Source organism: Protopterus annectens, chromosome 13.part0 (genome assembly GCF_019279795.1).
Source record: "Protopterus annectens isolate FY-2018-M chromosome 13.part0, PAN1.0, whole genome shotgun sequence".
NCBI classification, from domain to species: Eukaryota; Metazoa; Chordata; order Ceratodontiformes; family Protopteridae; genus Protopterus; species Protopterus annectens.
In genome coordinates, this window is record NC_056747.1 from 712,898,528 (window position 1) to 712,921,789 (window position 23,262).

General features: G+C 38.8%; 1 protein-coding gene across 1 annotated transcript in view; it reads right to left on the bottom strand.

Moving 5' to 3' along the window:
- KIAA0100 (KIAA0100 ortholog) overlaps nucleotides 1-23,262 on the bottom strand; it is a 2,229,983-nt gene that overhangs the window by 346,707 nt on the left and 1,860,014 nt on the right. The window contains exon 31 of the mRNA XM_044054400.1: nucleotides 9,442-9,563. Coding sequence (XP_043910335.1) covers nucleotides 9,442-9,563 — 122 coding nt within the window. The remainder of the gene's footprint in view (nucleotides 1-9,441; nucleotides 9,564-23,262) is intronic.

Here is a 23,262-nt window from a genome sequence, read left to right on the forward strand (position 1 = left end):
GGTGGTTTACCACCTATCTTTTGAAAAGAGAGGACTTTAAGGACTGTGCAGTGGAAAATGTTCAGGAGCTATTAGAGACAATAGAAAATTCTTCTGAAAATATAGCTAGGGAGTGGGATAAAATTAAAGTAGAGTTTAAAAATAGGGTGGAAATAAAAGAAAGGGAGATATGGTTAAGAAGTAACAGGAATTATTTAGATGGACTGACAGATATTAAAGTATAACAAAATAGGGAGAATTCCAAAGAACAAGAGGAGGAGCAACTGCAGAATGCTAAACAGAAAATAAAGGACTATCTCAATAATACGTATGAGTTTAGAAAGATTGCTGTTAAGCAACTGTTTTTGTTTTTTTTTATTTTTTTTATACAACTGTAGAACACAAAAAACTTTTAGCACAATGACTCAGGGAACAGAAAGTAGAAAGGACCATCACCAAGCTTAGGGAGCCTAGAGCAAGGAAGATGATAAAGAGATCCTGTAGAAGTATTAAAAATATTTTGTAAATTCTATGAAAGTCTGTACAAAGCAGAGAAATATGGAACTCAAAAGGTACAAATGGAAATTATTATGGGACAATTAGATATGCTAAAGTTGGAGGTGTACATGATGCTCAATTACTAACAGGATATTAGGAGATTAGATAAAAATGGACCTGTACTACAGGAAAGTCCCAAGGAATACAGGAACAGATGGTATTCCTGTGGAAGTTTGGAAGCTAGGAGCGAAAAAACTGATAAAGATCTGGAAGGTTTTAACAGTATTTTAAGAGGAGAAGTATCAGCAACCTGGAAGAAAGCAGTGGTAGCTGTAGTACCTAAAAAGAGTAAAGATCCATCAGATCCAACTTCATACAGGCCCATTTCAATACTGTATCATGATTAAGTGTTTATGTTTATAATGGCTAAAAGAATATTAAAAGTGATGCCAAAATTGATAGATATGGATCAATGTGGTTTTGTGTGTGGGGGGAGGGGTGTGGCAAACATTTGACAACATTAATAGAACATTGATGATGCAAAGGGAAGCAGAATGTAAGAAAATACCACTGATGTTGGTGGGTCTTGATGCAAAGATAGCATTTGACAGAGTAAGCTGGGACATTATGAGGAGGGCAATGGAAGCATTTGCATTCCCTGATGAAATTATAAGGTTGATAAGGAGGATATATGAGGAACTGAAGGTGAAAATTAAAGTGGGTGGGGTCCTCTCTGATAATTTCTGCTTGAGCAGAGGAACTAGGCAGGGGTGCTCTCTCTCTCCTTTAGTTGCATTATATTTAGAACCACTGGCAAAGAAAATAAGGGACTCAGAAATTCAATGATATAATTGGTATGGTAGTCAAGAAAAGCTGGCTCTATTTACGGATGATGAGATGTTATAGCTGACAAAACCGGAAAGAGACATTATGGTGTCGAAGAACATTTTGAGATGGTTTCCAGCCTTTTGGGATAGCACATTACTGAAGCTAAAACAAAGGCATTAGCAGTAAATTATGTATCCATACACGGATTGGTTCAGCAATATCCATATTTATCGGGACATAATAAAATGAAATATTTACGGGTATAGATTAAAAATGATTTTGGTGTGGCAGCAAAGGATATGTGGGAAGAGACTAAAAAGATAATACAAAAACTGAAAAAATGGAAGCTCTGTTATATGGATATGGATAGTAAGATACACGGAGTTAAAATGTTTTAATCCCTTTAGTCTTATACACAAGGTCAGGCACATTTTATCTACCAGAGGAGAAGTTGTAGACAGTAATTAATGAAGAAATGAAAGATTTTATCTGGAAAGGGAAGACGGAAAGAGTCAGAACAAGGCAGATTGGGATTACCTAATTTGAAGGGGTATTTCAGAGCAACACAGTTTAAGGCTCCTGTATATATCACAAGCAGAAAACAATAATTCAAAGTGGAAATGTATGATGATGAAAAGGAGGGAAGCTCAAGAAGCAAGCAGGGACTGGGATTTTGGATGCAGACCTTTAAGGAAAATAACAATCACACAGGATATTATATTCATAAAGTACCATAAAATATTCTAAAAACTAAGCCAACATGGGACAGGGAAAATAGATTCTGCTGATAGGGATGACTGCAATTAAGCATACAGACAACAGGCAAGAGGGGACAGGAATTTATTGGAGAAGAATGGCAAAGGAGCCAAGGTATTAGGAGCAAATAACTAGACAGGGAAAGTTCACAGAATGGAAAGACACCAAAAAATTTGGACTTCAGGTTAGAGACTGCCTTCACTATCAAGGACTGATATCAGACTATAGGCAAAGAGAAATAAATTGGGGGGGGGTCCTAAATAAAAGACCAGCAGTTATAGAGTTTTCTAGAATCTAGAACAGAAGCTTCTGTTAAAAAAAGGAATAATTAGTACAGCATAAAAAATATTGCATGGTAACTATAAGAATCAGTCACAGGAGGTTAGAAAGGCTTGGATGAGCAATTCACAAAGAAACAGTGGATGGATATATGTATGTCTCCCAAATATGCAACAAGGTCTGGCAGATTTAGGATGTTTGCTTGGAAGCCTTTGCATATGCATTTTACACCCCAAGTCGACTCCAAAGAATTTTTCCTCAGGTAGACAGCAAATGTTGAAAGTGTGATGGGGAAAAAATAGGTAACTAGGAACACATTTTTCTGGGAGTGTAATGAGTTGGTGGACTTAAATTCCCTGTAGACTGCTCTGTCAGAGATGCTGGGTGAGCAAATTGGTGTAACTAGGGAAATGAATTTTTGAGCTATGATACAGAATCAGAATTGCCTACACATAGTAAGGTCTTGCTGATTAACTACGGTGGCTGCCAAAAAGGCATTTACTAGAAAATGGAAATCAAAGTCCAAACCAACTTAACAGAGATAAAACAAGTGGAACTGAGATACTTTAGAAAAGAGTAGGAGCAAATTACATAAGAAAAAATAGGAAATCGGGAAACAATACATGCAGAGGAGGAACAAGGTTTAAAAGAAGGCAGGACTTGAATGAGCTATGTAATGTTTGACTGACCATGACGGGATAGATTCTAAGTGATATATTATGTCTGCAGCTGCAGTTGTCAATGTGGTTTGTAATGTATTATGTTTGGAACTCTCTCACTATGGTGTGTTTTCATTTATAGAAATGTAAGATTGTCTGTGTCATACACATTAATTTAATAAAAGATGTTTCTTGTTTAAAAACAAAAATCAGTAGACTAAAAAATAGCAAATTCTGACACTACTGTTGGTGCTGTTTTTGTTTTACAATGCACTTTAAACAAAAAAAAGAGAGGTCAGCAGAATCAAAAAAATGACAAGGCAATCCTCATGCATGGTGCCTTCCACAAGCATCTACAAAACCACAACAAATCATATTCCCAATAATCACTGAAAATATATAAAGAGAAGGATATCATTTATTTTACAAGCTAACAAACTTGGTACCAGTAATTACAGCCTCGTTGTCCTTAGTGTCCAAACTGATAGTTTCTTCACACCTACGAGACCTAAAATTATGGCTGTCTTTTCTAATCAACAATTAACAAAGGTAACACCTTCAGTGCAACATTTTAACCCAAATAATGGGGGCATACAAAAATAACAGATGTGGGCTCAGATAAGTCAAATGTTCCTTCACTTTTTCTCTTTCTATCTATTGCTCATAAGTTGGCATTTTTATCCCCGACTGTAAATATCTCTGTCCCCGAGTGAATGGCTATATATATGCGTGTTTTTTTTTTAAAGAGATCCTCAACATGATTTATAAATATCAAGCCTCATGAATGAGAATCATGCCCTTCTTCAACATGGAGGGGGTGCGGTCACTCAGGCAGCCATAAGGGGTGCTTGCATCCCCACTGATATGATAGCCTAGCAAATAAGAATATTTTCTGTTTTCTTACTGCAAACTCCTTTCCTGCATGGCAGAACATGCAAACTACTTCACTGTAGGAATCACTATACTTTTCTGGGCAAATGCACATTTCTGTTCAACTTGGTGAAAGCTACCACCAATGGTGGCTTGGTGAACTACATGCATGCTCCCAGATCACAAGCCATCTTTCTTCCTCAAAAGGACTGTTAAAACTAGTGGCTGGCTTTCCCCCTCCCCTCTCTAAGAATGGCATGTTCATCTTCCCTGCAACTCCATCAACTGCCTGAGCCTCTAACTGCACTTGGGTCACCTGGGCTTTAGTCAGGGCTTTAACCTTCTATGTCATTTGCCTGTGTTACTGTAGGTGCTGTTTGGACCCCTTTTACCCAAACTCTGTCTTATGTGTTTATAAGGGGCTTTGCCTCCCATTTTCTATTTATTTTACTTATTAACATTTGGTAACCAGGAAAGTCCGACTGGTTCAAGGGACCCATTTTCAGCGGAGGCCCGGGGAGAAAAGCTCCAGTACAGACATCAACAGATAATACAATATAATGTTACAATAGATTAGATACAATAAAAATCTGAACATTGCTTCAAGATGCAATCAGACACTTTAGAGAAAACAAAATTTCAATACAAGTTTCAAGACTGAATCAGACAGTTTAGAGAAAGCAAAATTTTAATACATCAGTTTAAAAGGTATATATCTTACAAGTACGTATTATACAAAGTAGTACTTAAGACACAATGTCTGGTAGGAAAAAATGTGGAAAAGGATTAAATACTTTATAGGAATAATATTAGAAGAGATGGGGAGGTTTGAGTGAAGTGCAACAGATATACGAGGAAGGGTATAAGTGTTTAGTATGTGGTGTTTAGAGAAGTTGGGAGTTGAAATAGGAAGGTTGATGGGATTTTAAGGAAGGTAGTGATGAAGTGGTAGGGGTGGTGGTGCTGGGGTGAGTCTTAAGTTTGACAAGGACAGGTCCAAGAGTTGTAGAGGTAGTTCTTTAGAGCAAGCATGACATTTTTGGGCTGTTCAATTCCGGTAACATTATTTGGGAGGATGTCCCAGAGTTTAGCTATGGTATACGAATAGAGACATTCGCCAGCTCAGTTTTTAAGTTTGTACATGTCTGTAGGTAGCTTATTATTTGAGCGGAGATTTTGAGAGGGGGAGGGGGTGTGGAGGATGCCTTTTAAGACTGGACAGCTATCGGGTTTATATATAATTTTACGTGCTGTAGATAGTTATAGGTAGTTGAGATAACGGGAGAATTCCAACCAGTTTAGTTCCTTGAGAGTGTTGCAGTGATGGGTATGGTAGGGTGAATTAGTTACGAATTTTGCAACTTTATGGTAACAAGGTTGAAGTTTAGATTTGAAAGAGGCATGCAGGTTAGTGAATATGGGAGAGCCATAGAGAAGGGAGGGGATAAGATAGGTATTTGCCAGAGTTTTTTAGAGCTTGGGTCTAGGAAGTGTTCCTGTCTGTAAGAGAGTTCTTAGTTTGAAGTGCATTAAGGATGTGTTTGTCATATGAGAGTTTATCTATGGTGACTCCTAATAATTTGGCATTATTAACAATTTCAATCTCGGTATTGTTATGAGAGTATATTTTGAAGTCTGGTATGTTGATTTTGGGAGAAAAAAGTAACAGTTTGGTTTTGTTAGGATTAAGCAACAGTTGTGCACCGTTTAGCCAAGACTCTATGGAGCTAAATGTGCTCTGTGTTTTTTTTTAAGTAGATCAGGGATATTGTCAGAGGAGGTGATTATAACTGAATCATCAGCGTACTGAATTAAAGTGCTACGTTGACAGGTTGTTTGGAGGTTATTAATGAACATATTAAAGAGGAGGGGTCCTAGGATGGACCCCTATGGAATTCCTGTTTTGTTGGTTTGGTATTGTGATAGACAGCCTAGACATTTTACACATTGTTGTCTATTGGTTAAGTAACTACTAAACCACTGTGTGGAAGTTGGTGAGCAACCTACTGCTGTCAGTTGCTGGAGTAGTTTTTTATGTGAGACTGTGTCAAAGGCCTTTGACAGGTCTAACAGTAAAATGGATGTTTGTAGGTTGGAATCCCTGGATTTATTAACTAGGTCTGTGAAAGACATGAGAGCTGCTGTGGTACTTCGGGGATGGCCTGAAATCATGCTGAGTGGGTGGTAAGTAGATTATAATGGGTGAGGTGGTTAAGTAATTGAATATGTATACATTTTTCGAGTAGTATGGAAAGTGGTGAGAGGATGCAGATGGGTCTATAGTTTGCAAATTTGATGGATTTCCCTCCTTTGTGTAAAGGGGTTATGACAGATTTTTTTTTCCAGAGTGTGGGACGTAGGATTCAGAGATGGATCGGTTAATAAGGATACTAAGAGGAAAGGGGATGGAGTCTGCAGCAAGTTGTAAGTATTATGGTGGAAGGTTGTCTGAGGAACATGAGCATGGTTAAAGTTTGAGGAGAAGTTTATGTATTAGTGAGGTGGGAAACAGGTTTAAGGAGAGAGAAGGAATTGCTGGACTTTGGTTGGAAGTGGGTGAGGTTTTGAGAGTGTTAGGAGTTGTAGACTGGTTAAGGCTTGTGATTAGTGATGTGATGCTACCTATGAAGTTGGAATTGAATATGTTAGTTATTTCAGATTTGGGGTAGGGTTTTGAGTGGTTCCAGGGGAGAGTATTGTTTTAATAGTTTTCCAAACGTTTTAGGGTTGTTCTTATGGCTGTTTAGTTGCTGAGAAAAGTAGTTTTTCTTATCAGCATTTACTGATTTTTTTTAGCTGTATTACGTAGTTGCCTGTATTTTTGCCAGTCTGTATCTGTTTTACTTCTTTGCCAATTTTTCCAGGCCCTATCTCTAGTTAGTAATATTTGTTTAGTTGATTTGGTTAACCAAGGTACATGATTAGATTTTGTTCTTTTAGTTCGGAGAGGGGCAAGGTCATTAAGGGTATCTAGGAAGGTTTTATTGAAATGGTCAACGGTCTCATCTAAAGGTGAAGTTTTTAATGGGGTCCAGTTGACAGATCTTAATATACTGTTAAATAGGTTCTGATTAAATTTTGTTAGGTTTCTGGATGTCTTGTAAGTATGTGTTTTCTGTTTTTGGGAGGTGGTTCTATGGGTATAAGCAGGGAGATGGTCACTGAGTGCATTAGGTAGGGTGTTGAAGTTACAGCATTTGACAGGGTCAGAGACCAGGATCCAGTCAAGGTCTGAGGTTAGGTTATTGTTGTGTATTCTAGTAGGTAGTGTAATTAGCTGTGTAAAACCATGAAGTTGGATACTATTTGCTGGTGAGTCTGTGGAAAGGTTTAGCCAATTGATATTGACATCTCCCATGATGACTGTTTCACTGGAGATAATTTTGGATACCCAAGAGAGAAATGTTTTCTAGTAATGGGATATTTTGGCCTGGGGAAATACAAAGTTTTTTGGTTATTGAGTTTTAGTAATGCGATGAGAATTTCTGCATTACCAAAGGTGGGAATATATTTGGGGTATGGAAGGATTGTATATATGCTGGGATAGATTATGGCAACACCTCCTGCTTTTTTCTTAGTTCTGTCCTTTCTTATTATATCATAACCAGATGGGAGGAGTTCTGTGTCTATGATATGTGGCTTGAGCAAGGTTTTAGTAAGTGCAATTAAGTCTGGGGAGTACTGTGTTAGCCATGCCTGAAATTATTTTAATTTGTTGCATAAACTGTGTAAGTTAAGGGTGACTAGCATTATATGTTTGGAGGCTGTTGTCTGGAGTGGAGTGTGGTTTTGTGGGGGTCCAGGGATGGGATGAATGTCTCCTGATAATAGTACAGTGACTGGCAGGGAGTTGGATTTATATTTGTATAGGTAGTTACAAAGATGCTTTGTTTTGGTTTTAGAATGGGTAATGCAAAAAGGAGGTATTCTGATTCTGGGAAGAGGAGTATTTTGGGTAATAATAGATGAGGTATCATCTACAGACTGCAGTGGATAAGTGAAAATATAGCTTTGAGTGTTTGTAGGGCTACTGTACAATGGAGTTAAATAAGGAGGAAAAGCTGTCAGTGATGATAGGAGAAATAATGGAGGCAAATAGAGGATAGTGTAGGGTGAGCTGTTCATGTTAGAGGTTGAGGAAAAGGAGTAGCTGTTTCAAATAAGTAGTAGTACTTGTGGTAGAAATATATGAGTAGGGTAGAGGATGGAGCCTGTGGGGGGAGCTTAGGAGCTAGGAACTATAGGTACACTAGTGTACATGGAAGATAGTACGATGAGGGGTTGGGAGTAAAACGGTTCTCGTGGACAGGAAGGGGTGTGATGTAAGGCTATTGGTTTGTCTTGGGATTAACTATAAAGGAAATTAAATGGGGTGGGTGGGAATGGGGGTGGGTAGAGGAGCGAAGTGAGCCCAAGTGTAGCGGGGGCGAACAGAGCGGGGCAGACGCAGATCTTATCTGCTATGGAAAATGAATAATCAGATAGTTTCAGTTCAAAGAGTCAGAGCAGGGTAGAGGCTAGAGTAGGTTCATAAAATATTTACATTTGTTTATATTATGATTTTTAAGTTTATTTTTCAGAAAATGTTCTTTAATGCAAGATGTTTGCAATCTGCTAGAGGTGTGACATTCCATACCATACAGGTGTTAATGAGTTAAACTATTAAAAGTTCTCCATACAAATCAAAGTAATCATGGATTTATTAGAATAATGAGCCAAAGGCATATTACCAACTCTGAGGTTTTACATATGTGCAAAAGGGGACAAAGCAGCATTATACATACAAAATAAAAGCAGTCAGTGTTGCAAAAGTAAAAAAATATGAATATCAGAATTCAGAGATATTCCAGACTAGTGCATTCTGGGGAAAAATGAAAAACAATAACAGAAATATAAAAATCTTACAAGGGAAAAATTAGAAAGACATACGTATACTTAAATTACAATTTGTCATTGCTCATTAACAAAAGGCAAATATTTTAACAATTTGTATAACATTGTAAAACATTACCACAGGCATAAGTGAATATTTTCTCGGAATCTGTACAAAATGTAACAGATGAGTATAACCGATTCCCTCAGCACAGTTACATACGTGAATTATGGGCTGAAATTTAAAAAAAATACCATGTAACTACTGATTTTATACCCAGTCTTACAGTATTCAAGCATTAAAAAGTGTGATGGGCTTTAGGGTTGTGAAGTTCCTCATAAAATATTTAATGCATAATACATTTAATTATTAACCAACTTCATTTTGGATACTGAAATGATCCAGAGTAATTTCAGAATGGTCTAACTTTTGTTTTCACTCGTTACTTATTTTGTATTATTCCACAATCCATTCTCAAACTTCAAGTCTGAAACTACCCCCATACAAAGACTACTTTTTTCTCCATTCCCTTTACAAAAGTACTTGTGCATTTATGTCTACTGTAGTTATGACAATATAACGCTCTATATATGTGTGTGTGTGTGCATGCACACACACAATAGAAGAGGAAACTAAACTAGGCATGTTCATGTCCAGCTGAAGTGGGAACTAAAAAAAATTGCAAGCCCCAATCCTCACCTTATTAGGATGTTCAGTTCTTCACTCTTGTTCTGTAAATCAATCTTCTCCTGGTCAAGTTGTTGCTGCAGTTTTTGGTTCATTTCAAGGAGTGCCTCATTCTTGCTCTCATCCTGTAAAGACTGAATCAAAAATTACACCAAAATTCCATTTAATCATAAAATCACAAAACTCCAACACACAAAAGCACAAAACAGATGGTTCAGGAATATGCTTACTGCAAGTGCAATCCATGTATTTTTCTGTACAGATTCAAGATCCTATTGGTACTGAAGGAGGACTTACATTAGTCATGTGCAAATTAAAGTTCCATACTTATAACTAGGTCTAGATGAGTGTGGTCCATTCTCATCAACAGAAAAGCTAAGGCTGCCAAGGCACTAGGCAGTTCCCTGCATGAAATTTTCACAGGCTATTAACAGATCTTCTGTAACCCAGAATGCTTTGTGCAATAGCTTCTTCCCCAGATCTCCATTATGCCACACTAACAGCAGAACCAAATGGCAAAAAAACTAAACAGCTTCTAGATCATGTCAGCAATGAAGCACACACAAGGATGGAGGGTAAAAATGATGACAGTGATGTGCACTCCCAAAACCATGGTTATTGTAAGTACATGATTTACAAATTTAGTACACTCAAAGTTCTGAGATGCAGCCACTATGCCAGTTGAATAAGTCTGAGACTCTATAAAGGCTTGACATTTTTTGACAGTCAGTCAGCCCTCTCGCTAATATAAATTTGCTAACATCTGAACCCAATTTCTCATTAGAGATTACAAACCTCATATTTGTGGGCATGGGAGCATGCACATGGCATGGAAGGGAACAAAATGCCCCTATGATAATGAAGGAATCATGACAACCATCAGGAAGCAGAGTTAAGGACCTAATCACAAAATCTCTAATGGCTACTTGAAAGATGGCTCCCTGACATGGGAGGGCTGAAAGTTGTCAGGCAAATGAGAAACATTTTTTTAAAAAAGTGTGGAAAATTAATGCAATGGTTGCAAAGTGTGTTTTCCATTATAAATACTTTCAATATGCACTAGCAGCTAGTTGAAAAGAAGGAAGTTTCAGTTCTCTAAGACAAAGTATAAATCACATGGAGAAACAAGACCCTTGAACAGAAGTTGTATAATAAAAAGCTTTATATACTTTGAAAGATGCGACTGACAGAGAGTTATATTCTTAATGCAAGTCATGAAGGAAAGTTAGAACTGTAGTGGAAGTCTGAAATGGCAGCTAGATGCATCTCAGCAGAACAGTAACTTAATCCTGTGTCAAAGACTTAAAGTTTCATCTAGTGCTGGTGGTACCAAAGAGTTAAAGGGATCCAATCCTTCACTAGCAGCCCATACAGGAAAAACATGCCCATTTACTCTTGCACATTTTTTACAGTTCTAAGCCACTGGGCAAAGGGGACTATACACCCTAGACTGAGATGAAGTAAATGTGGTCATTAATGGCAGTGTCAAAGGGCTCAGTAGGGCTCTGATGGGCCACTGATGTAACAGCTTCTGTAGAATACAAGGTCTGAGCAGAGGAAATCACTCTTGTCAAGGTTAAAACGGGAGTATGAAAATGACTTTGAGCTAATTCTACCCAGCTTTTCATATGAATTTCAGACTATGGAAAATGGGTGGAGGAAGGGTAAAGAAGTTCTCTGATCCATTTTGGGAAGACAGAAACCTGGAACACTGGCTAGGGATGCAGAGAGGTTATAGTAAGCATTCCTTTCAAGATGAAAACTTTTCTGCACAGAAATGTACTAAGGGACCACTTGTAAGCATTAGTAAGCAAAGGCTGAGCCTGTCAGCACCAGAACTGGTAGCCTGAGGAATGCGACTGGCAATCTGATAACATCCAGGTTACAGAGCCCATTCCCATATCTTTACTGCTTTCTGAAGAGGAAGAGGAATAAGAGTTGTTTTGTTTATTAATATACCAAACCACTATCACACTGCTGGTGTAGATGGCTATAGAAACATGTGGCTGGAAGTTCTGAAAGGCTTACAGTGTGAGGAGAATTGCCCTCATTCTCAAAATCTTGATTGGCCTTTATATGTGATGATACACCTCAGACTGTCTGCGCTTGGCAACCCACTGCCCCCTCAAAATCATAGACCACAGGCATCCATGGTAGTAGCTGCTACAAGAGATGGGACACAGAATGGACTTCCCAGCACCCATGGTGATAGCCTTTCCAGGAGATGGGACTTGGAATGGACTACAAAGAATTAGGTTTGGACTGCTGAAACCACCATTTTAAATATTTTTACAGTCTTGGTAATTTTGTCATGTGTCAAGGGATCTATTAATAGGACAACTGAACTTTCAAAATCCAAGTAAGAACTCCTGCATACAGTCGGGCATGGGGAACCACGTTCATATTAACTGCTGTTAGACCAAATGTTTTGAGACATAGCAATACTGTGACTGAGACTGAATAATATGAAGTACAAAGTTTTACAAAAAGTGCATCTAGTCTAATGGAAGGTCTGCTTTACAGGACAGTCTACCCATTGTGCAGCCTAAAATGTCAGTATTTGAGAGCGCTCCATGTGGACTTTGCAGAATTCACTGTCATTCCTAAAGACTAGAGGACATACAGAAGAAGATCCAAGCACTAACCAATCAGTTCTTTGTAAGAACTGCTAGAAGGCAATCATCCACTTAAGGAAGCACTTTTCATCATACCTTGCAGCCTCTGGTTTACTGTAGCCATAAACATCCTGGTGGCTGAGGTAACCAAAAGGAAGGATCCAGACCTGATGTTGACTGGCTTCTACCAGGAACCACAAAAGACTTCTGATTCCATTGCAATCAAGGGTGCAAGAACCATAGGGCTTGCAGAGGCAAGCACCCCCCCACTTCAAACAGATGCATGAATGTGCCCTACTTAGCTTAAAAAAGAAATAAAATACAAATTAAAAAAAATAAATAAATACTGAATGAGTGAATGCACTCCTTATCTAAAGCATCTTATTTGGTTGCCTAACTTTGCACAGCAGATGTTTGCTAACAAAAAAAAAAAAACACAAACACCAAAGTTAGTCGGTGTTGTGGCAATAGCTTACATATTTGCTATTTACATGTTATGTTGGTTTTTGAAGACAGTACCATAAACTGACCCTCAGTGATTAACCAAAAAATTCAAACATCTAACAAAAGGGCAAAAACCTAAGACAAAATTAGAGACTGTTGGAGTATACATCTCAAATGTCTAGCATTTACAGTAAAATACCAATTTTACATTTAAAATTTAGGTAAACTACAAATTTCTATTGCCCCTTTAAATTGCCATTTGTTATAGCTTGACCCCTCAACTGTCATCACGTCAGATCAGCCGCACAGACAAAACTGCATGATAAAAGTAGAGCCACGACTACAATCAGAACTACAACCAATGCTTTATTTTATATCTGGGACGAAAGGAGAGCAAAGAAACAATCAGTACTTTTCCTTTTAATGGAAAGGATATATATGGTTAGGACCGGCCTTTGGTCAATTGGTGTCCTAGGCAAAAGGTCTCCACAGCTCCACCCCAACACCACCCTGTGCCCCCATCCTGGTCTACTTACACCATCCGGTTTACTGGAAAAGCACCCCTGCTACAGCAGCACCCTAGGCGATCGCCTACTTGGCCTATGCCTAAGGCCGGCTATGTATATGGTCTTTGTAGTAGTAGAGGAATATCTGTATGTTGTCTTGGTGACTTCTGGGAAAAGTGGTAAGTACTAATTTATTGACTGACCTATACTTTCGGACCCATGGTGTCATGTTATAATCCAGGTAAAAAAATAAGTACTTCACCCATACTTTTTTCTTCTGTGTTACTGCATCTCTGTAAGGAAATACCAAAAAAGGAAATCAAAACTGCATAAGATTGTTGTTTTTACTTCCTTTTCTCACTCTAGGCTATGGCTAAAAAAGGTTATATTGCTTTCTTTATAACATAAATATAAAAAAAAAAAAAAACACTGGCCATGAAGCTTATTCACCTTGAATCATTTTCTTTCTGTTTTTATAGTGTGTTCGATGGGATAGTAGGTTAGTAAACTCAATCTTTTTTTTCTTTTTCATTTAAAAGATCACTTTATTTCAGTGAAGTAGTTTTTAAAGAACAATTTGTGGGAGTGCTTTTAAGGGGATTCTATGCTAACTATAGCCAGTGGATTGCTTGCTTAGTTTTTTTCCCTTTATGTCACATGTTTGTATGTACATATACATATATATATTTATGTGTGTGTGTGTGTATATATATATATATATATATATATATATATATCTATGTGGATATCTGTATATATGACTGCAATTCACTTGCTCGACACTTGTTTGTGCAAGGCAAGTGAACTGCTGTACATGTTCAGTGAAGGGCCGTTTGTACAGCAGCTGTTTGGGTGACTGCCTGTTGCTCGACAAAGGTAAGTGGTGGGGCTATGCATTTGTCTGTGATTGTTTGTATTTTAAGATTACAGCAAGGGTTAGGTAAGGTTATAGACTTAGTATGTGTGCAAGTGATTTAGGGTAAGGCTTTTTTAAGAGGATAAAGAGTGTACATGTGTGTGTCTGAACTATCTTGTGTAGTGATAGTGTTATGGAAAGGGCTTTTTTAAGGTAAGCTACACGTTGGGGTTAGAGTAGGGTTAGGATTAGCACATATTACTTTGTTAATACTGACACCAGTTACTCGTAAAGCTGATGAAAATAACTTTAATTTTAGAAAGTTTATAAAATAAACTACTGGAATTTGTACTGTTAAATCTTTTTTAAAAAAGTGCAAAGTATTTAATAACAGGCATTATAGAATGACTTCAGAATTCACTATTTTATCTTAAAATCACATTTCATGAGGGAAAGAGCACTGGTGTACATTTTTTAATACCGTGCATGTGGTAGAATCTTTTTTTCCTTAATGCACATGGGGAAACTGAGAAAGCCAACTTCATCAAGGACAGCAAGGTTGGAACACCAAACAGGTAAACGAATGTCAGTTACCATTCAGGCAGTGCACGAGTATTTAACTGCTTGGCATAATTTCATATCTCCTGCAAAACTTTAACTTCTAGGCTTCAGTTGCCAGCTCTTAAGAATAGCAGAATCTAGGGAATGTGATTTTAGTCTGTAATATTTGAAAAGGACTATCAAGTAATTAAACTAGTAAGTCATTCACTTTACTCATTCTTTTAATTAAATTTATCATATGTGGAACAGTATTTAAGATTGCTGAAACAAACATTTAAATGCTCACAATTTTTTTTTATTTAAAGAGTAGATAAGACATCCTCTACAGCTAACATTGAATTTTAAATGGTACTATGCATATTAAGCAGTAACTGACATCCTCCTAAAAATCATATTTATGTATGTTGTCAGCCTATATTTCATTTGAGAAAATGCAGCTGCTTTTGTATTTTCACCATAGAAGCTGCACCATATTGTTGGAGTGTGACTCAGTTTAATGGCAGATGGGCTATTAGCCTATATTTATATTTAGCAGAGATTATCTTTACTATGTATGAGACATTTTTTTCACCTGTCACTTACAACAAATTTCATCAGCTGTCATGCTCCATATGAAGATTCATGATTTTTATAGTCTTGAAAAAAATTAATGTACTGTGTAAAATTTCAACTGTCTAGAATTTTGAAGATTGTCCAGATTTTCCCTTGTATTTTTTGTCTGTTCCTCATAACATTTGTGGTTTTCTGGCAAATCAATGAGGATTGAAGTCACTAAATAATGACAGACCATTGAGTTTGAAACTTCACATAATTCATAAAATATATTTTAATGCAAAACCTGCTATTCTATCAACTTTCTAATTTTCTAAGAGCAATATTTAAAATATATCCCTGATTTTTGGCTTCTACCCTCCCATTATTTTCTGCTTTGTCCAGAATTATTGTGCTAAAAAGTTGAAAAGTCTGGGTGCACCATGTCACTGTTGCTGTACATGATCTGCAGTCATCATTAAGGCTGTGTTAAAAAAAGTATTGGACCATCCCAACCATCTCATCAGTGCATGAGCGGATATTCTGCAAAAATAAAACTGCAAAGGACACTAAAGACTACTTCATGCAAAAGTACAAAATATGTTTTATCAGAGAAACAAAAAATTTAGCTAGCTTTGTAAAGAGCTTTTTCAGAAAGATGTTTATAGACATGATTGCAATTTCTTACATGATTGGAGTTTCTTGCATTCTCTAAACTTTATGATTCCATGCTAGAAGTTATGCAGACCAAATGAAACAATCAACTGTACTAAAACTGAGGATGACCTGGGATTTTAATAATATATCCTTCCCATCCTCCACAATTATGAAGATCCTGATCATGTTTATGAACCATTGTTTTTTAGATCTGGTTTGCACAGAGATACAGCACTTACTTTGACCCAGATGATTTAGGATCAACTAACAACTCTGATGCTGGTTACAAGAGAGGGTGAAGCTGAGTGTCTGATATTGACTCACCCAGTCCACAGGGATGAAGATGGTCTAGCTCATTCCAGTGCCAGCCATTTCTACAGAGAAAGAAAGAAAGAATGGAGATAGAAGTACAAGGCATGCACAGTTATGAGCTAGGGATACAAGGGTGGCTACTGTGACATCCATGGTACCATGTATGGGAGTTTGCAAGTGCACACCTACAGAAGAAAGCATAGCATCTGTGAGTGTGCACATCAGCCACATAGGGCGGTGTTAAAAGGAGAACTCTGCCCACAAGTCAAAATTTTCTTTCCAAAAAGTGTTTTTACTTCCCTGTAAATCCAAGAATAAACACGTCACATACAGAAAAAAAACAATTTAATAATTATGTTTGTCTTTCTTTCCTGTATCTGCCTCATCTGTTACATCACAACAGCTACTAAGAGTGGCACAATAATTAAGTTAGGTCAATTATCCCAACAACAGAGCCATTAAGAAAACAATGACATTTAAATGTGCCTTATCAGTTACAGATTGCCAACATCACAACAGATAAACAGTGTTAGCCTGGAGTCCAAAAAAAATGAGGGCTTTCAAGCTTAGTTTTCTGATGCAAATATATCTTTCCCCTGTAATAAAACTCAGTGCCAAAAAGAAAGAAAGCAAATATGTTAATCTAACTTCTTGCTTTCTGTCAGTGTATGATTTTGCGTTTTTTTACACTGTAATTTCTGCAAAAGCTCATGTTTCTTCTGGAGTTGGGGAAAGAAGATTGACATTAAAGGCTATTTATTTATTTATTTATTTTTATTTAACATTTGTTGACCGGGAATATAATTCTAGTTACAATATTTATTTAAAACTGTGAATGCAACATAAACCATTTCAGCCCAAGTAATACCTATTAAACACAGGGATCAGTCACACTTGGACACTGAACTATAGCTGTTACTTTGAAAAGAACAATTAACTTGGCTACATTTTCAAGCCTGTCATTTAAACATTCCTTAAAATGCTGCAACAGAGATGGCCAGCAATGGAAGCAAAGTAATTAAAAAATGTGGGTTGATGCAGACAGTGAAAAGTAAGCAGTCACAGCAATGTTGTCGACTGATGAGGGAGAAAACTATAGTGAATGATCCCTTCATCTTAAGGAGTTTTTTTCGTCTCACTAACATAATATAAGGAAGGCAAAGCCATTGACTGTAAAACAAAATAATGCTAGCCATGGCAGCCTCCTTCAGATCATTTTGGGCTATAACAAATTAGAAAATAACAGTAGGCATTTATTTTGATACAAATGCATTAGCAATGCAGAAAAGTTCAGGATTTGTTGAAAAAAAATATTTTTTTTTCAGTTTTTGGGTGCGGCTTTCCTTTAAGGACAAAAAAAAAAAAAGGAAAAAGAAAAAAAATCAAAATCTGGTGTTGATCAGAGATGGGAAATGAATGGGCATGGTTGCAGTGGTGACTAGATGGTCAGCAAGCACTAAAGTCTTCAGTATTCTTCCATCACTTGTATATAAAACATGAACTAGTTGTACTATTGTTGAGATTAACACATCATATTTGGTAGTTTATTTTTTGCTGAGATTTTCTTGCATTTTTTTTCTCAAGATCATTGGTTTATAAATGTTAATGTACAGAAATGTTGCTTTTTTTAGTTGCTACTCAATTCCAGGTTGCATTTTGAAATGATTTAACCTGCCCACAAAGATTTTAATGTTGAGTCAGGAGTGGTGGCACAGTGGTGCAGTGGATGGACCTACTGCCCGGTTTCAGGTGTGGTTTCCACATGGTATGCCTTCTGCATGCCCTTTTTTTGTTCATGTGGGTTTTTGATGAGGTCTTTGACTTCTTTTTTTCAGACCAAAGACATGCTATTACATGAAGTACTGATCATCTTTATTGCCCCTAGGTGTGCGTTTCTCTACAATATACTTCTGTGTGCATGTGCATTTTTTAACGTGAAAGTATGCATCTCACGCAGGCTTTAAAATGGATTAAAGAAATGGTAAGTCTGAAGTGGCATACTAGAACAGCAGTACTGCTGTTACTGCAGGACCACACAGGTTCAATATGCAATTTATATTGGTATTATACAAACAGCTCATATTGTGGTAGTAGATAACTTTTAAAAAATTATAAATAATTTCAGGTTTTTTGATCACTAACTGCCTCTTTTGTGCCCCCACCAGTAGCTTCCAGCATGCCTTATGGCAATTATGTGAAGACAAGCATGTTAACAATAAAAAGTGCACTCCTAGATTCTTTATGATGGGCAGGGAAGGACAGAGTGCAGCATGACCATCCAAATGATTCTTTGTGGAAAAATTAATTTATGCTGCTCAAATCAAGTATATGCCTGAAACTTTTGCATTTTTGATTATAACCTGATTCTTTCTGATCTGGAAGGACCTCATGAGTGCAGCTTTTAGAAAAAAATGCAACACTTCTTGGTGCACTTTTTGGATGGTCTGGACTGACTGGTAAGGGAAGCTTGGCTGTGAAGGGGACAGAAGATAATCATACATCTTCTACAGATCACTGTCCTTATCCACTTGTCCTATATGTTATTGCCAGACAAGCTTTTAAGTGGAGAAACAAAGGACACCTGATTACCTGAAGAGTTGTTCAAATAAGATCTCAGAGATTAGATTGCTGTCTCACCAAAGGATGACAGTGTTACTCCTGCTGCTTCTGAATGTTCCTTCCACATGGCTGGTCACTGTTATGAAAGTTATCAAGGTCATGTAGGAAGTCAAGACCTCCAGTTGCTCTGCTGCTGCTGATCAAATCAACGCCAGAGTTCCTGTGCACTTCACTGCATCCTCCACAAGATGCACTGTAGAGTCTGGAACTTAACAGTATAGAGGGCCTCTTCTTTCGCCATTTTCTCCAGCAGACCCACTGATGAGGCAATGATAAAGGTTGCCCTGATGACCATGCCAAAGTCTATTAGGCATAGGCAGGTGTGACTGTAAAGAGCTATGCCAGCAGCTGTTGCCCTATATGTACTATCTGTTGAACTGTGTCAGCAAGTCATAGGATGAGACCAACAAAAGATGACACTTGTGCTATCTCTGAGTGCAATATAATCTTAAGCTGTCCATTTCATCAGCCAGCTATCACTGAAAACCTAATATGTGGGAAACAAAGTTCATCACCCACACAGAGATTGGGAAGAATGTACAAATGTGCTTCCCAAACCTGCTCAAAAACCTATTTTTCCTTACCCAGGAGAAATACACAGTGGAACTCTGTGGTGTAGGAGCTTTTTGCAAGGGAGTTGTAGTAACAATGAAATCAGGCTTGGTCTCAGTTAAGCAGGTGCAGTCTTTGAGAAGTTGTATCATACTGTTGTCTCTCCTCTGGACAGGTGCCACAATGTCACGTTTTGTCATATAGATCTGACTGGAAATGTTACCATTTTGTCAATAAGAGGAACCACCCAGGAAAATATCGTGTGTCCAAAAGGCCTTTTGCAGAACCCTTTGCAAAGAGGTCATGAAGATCCATGTGCCATCTTGCTCTGCCTCATCTTATGATCTTACTAGAATATGGGGTCATCTGGGGAGGTGCGATGGTAAAGTACAGTTGTGTACACTTACCATAAATGTAGATATTCGAGTGTATTCACTGTTGCAGGCATCACACTTGGGTTATCTGCCTGCAGGTAGCCCTCAGTTAGCCCAAATACCAGTCTAGGGATTTCTGCATCGGATGCTGTCGCCTCATCCATGACGTTAGGTCATCAGTGGTAAAAAACATGCAGCCGACGCCATTACACAAGTTTTTCTTGTCCCAGATGTCAGGAGCCCCCAAAATAGGAAGCAATCAAATGGTGTGGAACTCCTCCAGTAAAAAGTAAATACCATTTCCATAAGATATGGCCACAAAAGAGGATAGGTAGAAAGTATAGAAAGACAGGGGGCTGGAGGGAGGGTAACCAGGACTGCAACAGTGAATACACTCAAACATCTACATTTATGGTAAGTGTACACAACTGTACTATGTTCTTCGTGTTTCACTGTTGCAGTCATCACACTTGGGTTGATTCCCAAAGCTGAGGAAGGGTGGAGGCAATCAAGAAGTAGTAGGACTGGCTGACAGGCCTTGTAAGACTGCTGTGGCAAATCCAGCTCCGGATTTGGAAAAGATAAGTGATAATGCTTGGTGAAGGTGTGTAGAGAACTCCAGGTTGCAGCTTCCAGGATGTCCCTGGTAGGGACTCCCCTGAGAAATGCTGTAGAGGTTGAGGTAGCCCTAGTGGAAGGAGGCCTGATCCCCTGTGGGGTAGGCTTTCCATGGTGTTTGTAGCAGAAATGGATGCAGTGTGCTATCTATTTAGAAGTGGTTTGTTTAGAAATGGCCTTGCCCTCTGCCCCTGTAGCAAAGCTGACCAGCAGCTGGTCAGATTTTCTCAAAGGTTTAGTCCTGTCAAGGTAAAACCTGAACTGTCTGTGCACGTCCAAGGAGTGCAGTATCCTTTCCACTTTATTCTGAGGATTACGAAAAAAGGTTGGCAAATGGATGGATTGGTTTAAAGCCACACAGGATACCACCATGGGCATAAAAGATGGGATAGTCCTGAGGGAAACCCTGTCTGCACGGAAGATAATGAATGGTTCCACAGCCATAAGGGCCTGTAATTCAGACACTCTTCTTGCTTAAGTGATGGCTGTTTTCCAAGAGAGGAATTTTACCTCTGCTGTAGCAGCAGGCTCAAAAGGGGGAAGCGTGAGCTTCTCTAGTACAAAGTTAAGGTCCCAGGCAGGAGTAAGACCTCTCCTTGGGGGTCTTAAATTGTTAGCTCCTCTCAGGAATGGTTTGATCTTGAGGAGTACCTTTGGAAAGAGGGGCAGAAGGGGAAAGGCATAGATTGAGAGGTTTTCCCATGTGAAGAATAGGGCATCCACTTTCCAAGCTTGGCTGTGGGGAATTCTGGTGCAAAATTTGTTTAGTTGATGGTTTTGGGGGGATGCAAAGAGGTCCACCTATGGTGTCCCCCACCTGTGTATTAGAAGTTTGAATGAGTTTGGTTCCAGTTTCCACTCGTGTGGGTCCATTCGATTTATGCTTAACTCGTCTGCCAGTGAATTTTGTTTGCCTGGCAGGAACTCAGCTTGCAGGTGCAGTTGGTTGCTTAAGGCCATGTTCCACAGTGTCATGGCTAACCTGCAGAGTGGGTAGGAGTAAGTTCCCCCCGCTTGTTTATGTACCACATAACTGTGGTGTTGTCTGTCTTTATCAGTTGTTGTCCTGGCAGAATAAGGTATTTGAAGGCTGCCAGTGCACTCTGTACAGCTAACATTTCTTTTTGATTGATATGCAGGTGAATTTGTTCTGGGCTTCATTTGCCTTGAATGCATTTGCCTGCCATGTGAGCCCCCCATGCATAGTCCGATGCATCTGTTGTCAGAGTCTGGACAGCGGGGGGTTGTGAGAAAGGGAGTCCCTTGTTGTGGTTGCAAACCTCTGCCCACCAAAGGAACTCTGCCCTTAGGCAAGGAATGATAAGAATCACTGCTTCCAGGTCCTGGGAATGTTGACACCAAATAATTTTTAAGTACCATTGGAGTTTCCTCATATGCAGTCTTGCATATGGAATCAGCAGAACACATGAGGCCATGAACCCTAGGGCTTGCAGTATTTTTCTTGCAGATAGATGGGTTTGGGTGGCCAGTAGTTTGAAATAAGTTGTCAAATAAACCTGCTTTTCTGGAGTAAGGAATGCCATCTGGGAAGTTGTGTTCAAGCTTGCTCCCAGGAATACAATCTTTTGGCTGGGTACCAGATGTGATTTCTTTTCACTGATGGTATAACCCCACAGAAGTTAGGAGTCTCTTTACAAATGTCAGGTGCTGAAGTAGCAATTCCTGACTGTCCGCCTGAATCAGGCAATCTTCCAAGTATGGGTAATTTGAATATTTCTCTGCCTGCAGTAAGCAATGACTGGAGCCAGGCATTTTGTGAATACCATGGGTGCAGTAGATAAGCCAAAGGGAAGTGCAGAGAACTAATAGTGCATAGAGCCTGCCCTGAAATGTAGATATTTCCTGCGAGATTCCCTTATGGGGATGTGCAGATAAGCTTCTTTTAATTCTAGGGTGACTAGCCAGGAGTCCTTGGCTAGCATAGGAAGGAACTGCTGGAGTGTAAGCATTTTGAATTTTGGTACCACCAGGAAGGTGTTTAGGGTTGACAGATCCAGTATAGGGTGCCAAGAGTTCTCTTTCCTGGGCACCAGGATCAGCCTGGAGTAGAAACCCTGTCCCCTTTGCTCTTTGGCACAGGTTGAATAGCCCTGATACTGAGAAGAGAAAATACTTACTTTTGGGCCTCTGTTCACTGGTTTGGGGGAAGGTCAGGCAATCTGCTTGAGGTTGGCAGAGAATGGAAACGGAATCTGTACCCCTGGGATACAATGTTTAAGACCCATCGATCCTGGGTAATATACTCCCAGTTTTTTGCATGCAGGGTGAGTTTTCCTCCTAGGGGTGCAAGTACTTGGGCGTGGCTGGGAAGGGATAAGGGCAACTCATTGTGAACTTTTTCCATACGGGGGGTGGCTTACCACTCCCAGTTTTTGAGGAGGGAGCACTCAATTGTTTAGATCTGTGCATACCCTGAGACTGTAGTCTTTGTGGTCTGTTGCCCCTGGGCTTGGGCTGAGAAGGTCTGGAAAGGACCAATTTTTTGAAGGCCAATGCCTACTGAATCTAGGTGGCTGTACCTGTAAGAAATCTTTAACAGTTTGCATGGATTTAGCTTTTTCTTCCATCTTTTTAAGAACAACTTCTGCTTTAGAGCCAAACAAATATTCTTGGGTTTAATGGAGCATCAATTAATTTTGCCTTGACATGGTCTGGCAAGATTTGTTCCTTCAGCCAAGCATGCCTTCTCAGAACAGACCCAGTGACAGCAGTCCTGCAAGATGCTTCTAAGGCATCAAAACCACACTGCAAAGTATGTTTATCAACTTGGTTTGCAGAATGCATTAAGTCTTGTAAGTCCTTATTTTCTGCACAATCAGGAATCAACAACATTTTTTTGTTTAATTAGATCAATACTATGCTGCTGGTACTTCAACATGTGAAACTGGCAATTTAAAACCCTGATGGCAAGAGTTGCAGAGGTATATAGCTTCTTACCCCATCTGTCTAGAGCCCTAGAATCCCTGTCCGAAGGGGTAGGGTTTTTGGCTGTAGAAGCCTTAACACCTTTAGGTCCCTCAGAAATGGTCTCTGGATCTGCAGTGGGATGTTTAGAGAGAAATTTGTGAGAGTCAGGTATTCTGTAGTATCTGTTAGGCTTTCTAGGAGCAGGTGGTAAAGCTGGATTCCATGAAGACATCATCTACAATATCCATGACAGGGGGAAT